This window comes from Sinocyclocheilus anshuiensis, unplaced genomic scaffold (assembly GCF_001515605.1).
Source record: "Sinocyclocheilus anshuiensis isolate Anshui unplaced genomic scaffold, SAMN03320099.WGS_v1.1 scaffold1017, whole genome shotgun sequence".
NCBI lineage: Eukaryota > Metazoa > Chordata > Actinopteri > Cypriniformes > Cyprinidae > Sinocyclocheilus > Sinocyclocheilus anshuiensis.
In genome coordinates, this window is record NW_015554130.1 from 169702 (window position 1) to 175945 (window position 6244).

The 6244-nt window shown below is 37.0% G+C and overlaps 1 protein-coding gene across 1 annotated transcript in view; it reads right to left on the reverse strand.

Moving 5' to 3' along the window:
• Positions 1 to 6244, reverse strand: part of dhx36 (DEAH (Asp-Glu-Ala-His) box polypeptide 36) — a 35371-nt gene that overhangs the window by 6966 nt on the left and 22161 nt on the right. The window contains exons 15-21 of the mRNA XM_016462806.1: positions 5847 to 5990; positions 3556 to 3673; positions 2829 to 2927; positions 1388 to 1561; positions 1169 to 1255; positions 988 to 1071; positions 779 to 878 (exon numbers count right to left, since the gene is read on the reverse strand). Of these exons, the coding sequence (XP_016318292.1) occupies positions 779 to 878; positions 988 to 1071; positions 1169 to 1255; positions 1388 to 1561; positions 2829 to 2927; positions 3556 to 3673; positions 5847 to 5990 (806 nt within the window). The remainder of the gene's footprint in view (positions 1 to 778; positions 879 to 987; positions 1072 to 1168; positions 1256 to 1387; positions 1562 to 2828; positions 2928 to 3555; positions 3674 to 5846; positions 5991 to 6244) is intronic.

Consider the following 6244-nt stretch of genomic DNA (forward strand, 5'->3'; position numbering starts at 1 on the left):
AGGGAGACATACAAAATGTGCAGTGCTGAGGGTACTTCATGGAGAGGTTTGAGAACCACTGCTCAAGATAAATGTAAATTTTTACATATATTAACATTTTAAGTTGTATAAATTTACATTAGTTATGAACAAATTAACAAAGAACAATAGTCAATTGAAAAATTTAAATTAACCTAGATCAGTAAGCATTGTTTAAAAAAACAAAACAAAAAAAGGTTGTACACTTGTTAGCTGAACATGCCAAATGCATTAAATAATGTTATCAAACATTTGTATGTATTTTTGGGGAGCAATGTTGTGTCAACATTATGTTTTGATTTTGGTTTAGAAAAGTAATAGCTCATCTCTTTTCAAAGCTAGGCTGTCAAAATCAGCACACTCAGACTGCTCAAATCCTTAAAAGGGTTAGTTCACCCAAAAATGAAAATTATGTCATTAATTACTCACATTAATTAGTCACATGGACTGTTTTACCGATCTCCTTGCTACGTCTCTGGACTTAGGAACATTTCAGTTGTATTGCTGTCAATGCAGGTTCAGACAGCTCTCAGATTCCATTAAAAATACCTTAATTTGTGTTCCGAAGATGAACGAAGGTCTTACGGGTTTGAAACGACATGAGGGTGAGTAATTAATGACATAATTTTCGTTTTTGGGTGAACTATCCCTTTAATGGCCTGTGGTAATGGCAGTCAAAATGACAGACGGACGTGTGAACAAGTGGACAGCTGGGATAAAGGACAAATAGTTAGTTAGATGGACAGTAAGTAAGAGTTACCCGAGTTGACGTTAGAGCTGGGATCTTTAGGGTCCTTACTATTCACAAAGCCAGCTGCCAAAAGATGCTCTGCAAACTGACCCTTCATATTTTGAAGCATCTGGTAGGAACGAGCAAAATGGGTTTTTGTTTATTAAGCGCATATTAAAGAGTCTAATTTTCTCTTTTATGTTTAACTAATGTTTGATTTGCGGAGAGTGAAGACTGACCTGTAGCGTGTTGGCAGAAAGAAAATTATCCCAGCAGTATTCCTTCTCAAACCTGCTGCCTTTTTTCTTAGCATCCTCCCAGCCCTAAAAAAAACACACCAAATAAATACACAGATTGTCACGAATACACACACACACACCTAACATCTAAGAGTGACTCTCTAAACTCTTTAGGGCTTACCCAAAATGCATTGACAATAGTGAGATGATCACTTCTAGAGTTTCGGGAGAGGATTTTCCTCCTCTGGTCCGCAATCTTCTCCTTTCCCTGAGATAAATGAATCCATCAGTCAAACAAGCCCTTATTAGAGAATGCCCTCTGGGTTTGCTCTAAATGCTCTGGGGGATTGATGATTGGTGGGTGTAGGGCTTGTGTTCATGTAAAAGGGTGTGTTTGTACCAGTGGTATGAAGAAGGGATCTTTAAAGCCAAGACTGGCCGCAATGGTAAGCACAGGGTCCAAACAGCCCAGAAGAGCCCCGAACAGAATCATTTTTCCTATGTGAGGCTCTACAGGCATGCGGGCGAGATGAAATCCTAATGGAGTTAACTCTTCATTCCGGTCCAGGGCATTCTACAAGATATAAAAGAGAAAAGGTTGGATTTTCAAACAGACATATTAAAAAAAAATACTGTGTTGCTGCAAAGTACTGTATTGACCCGAATAGAAGACGATGTTTTTTTCTTGGAAATACATCTGAAAAAACGCGGTCGTCTTATATTCAGGGTCTAGACTTTGACATGTCAATAATACACCCACAACAATAGGTGGCGCCAAATACGCATAAAACGAGTGTGCCATGAAATACGTAATGTAATGCGTGTTGTAAAGATCGCAAGTACAAACAAAAGAAAAAGAAAACCTTACAGCTGCATGAGTCGTGACTGTCACGTTAGCCTGATGGGACCAAACTCCCTTTGTGATTTTAAAACGTAAGACAGTACCCCGATTTGAAGACTACAGTAAGATTTAACTTCTACTGTTAATAAGATTTTGGTAGGCTACTATTAGATGGATAGCCTAAATGTCCTAATTCAGATGGGCTACCTGTTTTTTTTTTTGTGTTTTTTTTAATGGTATATCAAAAAGTGTATATTTTTTAAATGTGATTGTTGGTACATTTTACCAGTTTTTACCATACTTTCAAAACAAAAATTAAAATAGGAAAAATATGCAATATGAAAATAATTGAAGACAAAATGTGTTTTACTGAAAAAAAACAAGATTTGGTTTTTAAAAAGCCTTTTTCCAAAAGGTACATCTGGAAAAAGGGGGGTCGTCTTATAATCAGGGTTGTCTTATATTCGGGCCAATACGGGTACTTTGATTTTAGTCATTACACCTTTTAATTACACAGCTTTCTGGAATACTTGAATCTGATCAATCACAGCATGCCACTGTCAAATTATTTAGCATAATAACGGTATAATGGACTATTGTCTCAGGCTATTGATTTCCTACGGCCCTGCGTTTCACGCCTCTTTTAGCACTCTTCTGTCTTTCCTCTTACATAAAGTACATTCAACTCAAATCAATATTTCATGTTCATTTAATTAGTGAATTGGTAATAAGTGGTTCCCAGGAACTTTCACATCAGGGTTTATTTCACGATAATCCCTTTAGATTACACTTTACCTAGTTTGCAACTCTCAAAGTAATCTTTCATGTCCATTTAATTTATTCGTTAAGTAGCCATGTAGCTGCTTCACGCTGGGTTCCTGACTACCCAGTTTATTTTACGGTAATGGCAGACTGTAAATTATCCCTTATTTACTTATTAATCCAACTTCTTTCTTAAATCTATCAATTATTCTTCCCTTTCATCACTTTAGCCACTCACCAGGTCCACCAGGTGTGTGATGGCCAGCTCTATCGCTTTGTCTGCCGGGGGGTCCATGGTTTTTCGCAGGAAAGATGCAATTGGTCCCAACTTCAGTATCTGACAGAAAAATAGATAGAATAGATAAACAGAAAAAGAGAGAGAAATAGACCACACTATATGTATATAAACTTCTCATAACCTAAACATACAAATGATTATATAAGTATTATAAGATGAACCCCAACCCTTTGTGTGCATAAATGAGTGTGAATATTCATTGAAGCCCTGCTGAGCATCAGAGAACTGGGACTGGGCAGCCATGCGGAGGTGAAAATAAGCAGTAATTGACACAGCTAAAAGGCCTCGTTACACATTACACTGGCTCTCAGATACAATGACAGTGATTAATGTCCCTTTTAATCCATTAGTTTTTTGTGTGCTCGCTTATTACAGTCACCGGAGACTATTTGTGAAACCTATTCCTCCAGGCCCCATTAGAGCGGTGGAAATGTTCAATTTCCTACAACCACAGAAGTGAGAGGCTCTCTCTCTGAGAATTGCCAACAAGCATGATTCTTATGCATTTTAACAGTATGCACACCTACTGCTGACACCAAACCCGTGTAGTGTGACTCAAACATAGCTAGATCGATTGATACTTTAGTTAATCTCTGAGAGGAAATTCAACCATGCATTTTAGCGAATGTAGTATGCACTTTCTCTGACTGAGGGTCTGATTGAATACCTTTATTTGCAAGCAAAGCTCTTCCAGTGGAGTGCGTTGGATCTCAGGTAACTGGTAGTTATCCAGAAGGCTGGCCCTCAGTCCATTATACAGATGATAGCATTTCCCAGGAGACACTCTGCCCAGACAAACACACACAAAACAAGCGAGACAGAGGAAACAATGTCATACTGCTTCCATTAAAAAAGTCTGTTTGATGAATGCAAATTGCTACTTGCTAAATGTAATTGAGAATTCAGGCCTATAGTTTATACTTATATTTATTCATTTATCAGACAATATCATTAAAGTGACTCACCTATATTCTACATTAAAATTCAAATCATACTGCATTAGTTTAAAATCCTAAGTATTTTGTTATATTTAATTAACATTTTATTTCATTTGAAATCACAAATCTCAGGTAGGAAAGGAAAAAATGTAAGGAAAAAAAGGTAGACAGGAAGCAACATTATGCCTTTTTTTCTGCATCTTGGCCAGTCTAAGCTACTATTGTGGATCAAACTTTATCCCAACAGTAAAAGTCTATGCAAGACTAGTCAAACCTTGCTGATGTGAAAGTCAATTTGCTTTGCCATGAATAATGCAGAGCTTTGGAGTTACTGTGGCAACGGAGCTGTGTGTGTGTCTGTGTGTGGATATACAGCGGTACAATGAGAGGGGGCATACATCTGGGCGTTTGTGAATGAGTATGAAATTGAAATGGTGTGTCAGAGTCTGTGCTGAGCAGCAGGGTAGATTCATGTAGTAGCTAGTGACTGACTTATTATTACCCTCCCTCTTTCATACATACAAACACACACACACACACTCTCACTCACCGTCTAAAAAGCATGAGTCACTGTGCCAATTTAACCCTCAACACAGACACCAGACAAAAAAGCACACTGCCTCACTCACACACATACCTGAAAAAAGTTTAGTTTGCCATTTCAAAACAAACTACACAACATAATCAAAAAAACATTTTTACATATACACAAATGCATCATCCATTTACAGTAGATAGAACAAAGTGAGAGAGCCAAACAGGATTTGAGATGAGATACTGTATGTGGCCTTCAACTTCAAGAAAAGCCAAAAGAAAGATTTTTTTTTCACTTTCCTATCAAATGACTGAGATAACAATGAAGCTATTCAAGGCCACATCTTTCCTCTCTGTGTGGACTTAAAAAAAAAAAAAAAAAAAAGAAAAAAAAAAAAAAAAAAGAGAGAGAGAGAGAGACAGTGAAACCTTGAGAAAAGCAGTCTCGGGTCAGAGATAGAGGATAGACAGACCTTTCGTGAACACACATACTAGACATGAATGAGAAGACAAAAGGAGACGTTTTTAGATTCAGACTAATTGGGGTTTGTTCATATCAAATGGATATTTTACCCCAAATGGAAATTCTGTCATTATTAATGTTGTTCAAAATAACATGTGACCTGTATGATTATGTTTGTATTTGATGGTAGTTTGGTATCTGAAAAGTAGTATGGTACGGTTGTAAGGTAAAAAGCTTGTGAAATGGACTCTCAGAACAGCTCTGGAGAGGAGGTTCGTGTGTTCATGTCCTTATTTATTGAGAAGGCAGATGCTGAAAACACAGTGTCAGTGAATTTGAGTAGTACTAGTAACCGAAACTATGACACTCTTTCACACAGAGACACAGAGAGCATGCAACATGCACTGACTGGCAGTTTTCGCATTTATTTCATATTGAGTAAAAATGTCCAGCGCTTACCATGGTTATCAATATAAACTTGCGATCTCAATATGATATTGTTTATCGGCCAGCCCTATATATAGTTGTCAAATAAAATTATTTACCTACCCCTAAAATTTTGATGGTTTGTCACCTTTTTTTTGGCGGTTTTGGTCACAAAGAGGTGTCAAGATTCAATAAATGTCGTATAGCATAGACCTGCCATTTTTTAGTTCCACAAAAGAAAGTAATACAGGATTGCAATGACATGAACCCTATTATTATATTGTTTCTTTTATTAATTTAATTTGAAAATAAATTAATGTTAATTTTAAATATAAATCACTGTGTAAAAGAAGCCCAATCCAAAAATAGTGTGATCTGCTTGGAAAAAAAAAACTAATCCCACAGCATTCCTGTGATATAAGCATACACTTCATATATCCTGAGAGGTTTGACATTCTTCTACAGGGTGCAACTCCTCTGACTGAAATTGGTTTTTGATACTTGTGAATGGATTGAGGAAGAGCTGCTGATATATGGAGGGAATAACACATAAAAGAGGATGAATGAGGGGAGGGAGAGAGGGAGACATATCTGTACCTGCCAGCACGGCCCTTCCTCTGTTTGGCATTGGCTAAGCTCACCCACTCTGCTGTCATGGTCCTGATATTGTTCTGAGTGTCAAAATGAGTTTCTTTTATCTTCCCTCCATCTATCACATACACGACATCATCTATTGTGATACTGAAAGAGACAGGGATTGAAAGTAAGAGAAATGTTACAACAATATTACAATGATATCACAGAAGTAGAGGACAAAAAAATACCCTCTAAAGACGACATGAAATAAAAACTGGTCATGTCCCTGGTCATGTTTCATCAGTTTAAATTATTTTAGGAACAAAATCATGTTTGCATTCAAAATGATAACTGGTCATTACTTTGCACTACACTACGGTCAAAATTTCAATGTGACTGTGCACTAAATGTGTTTCTTT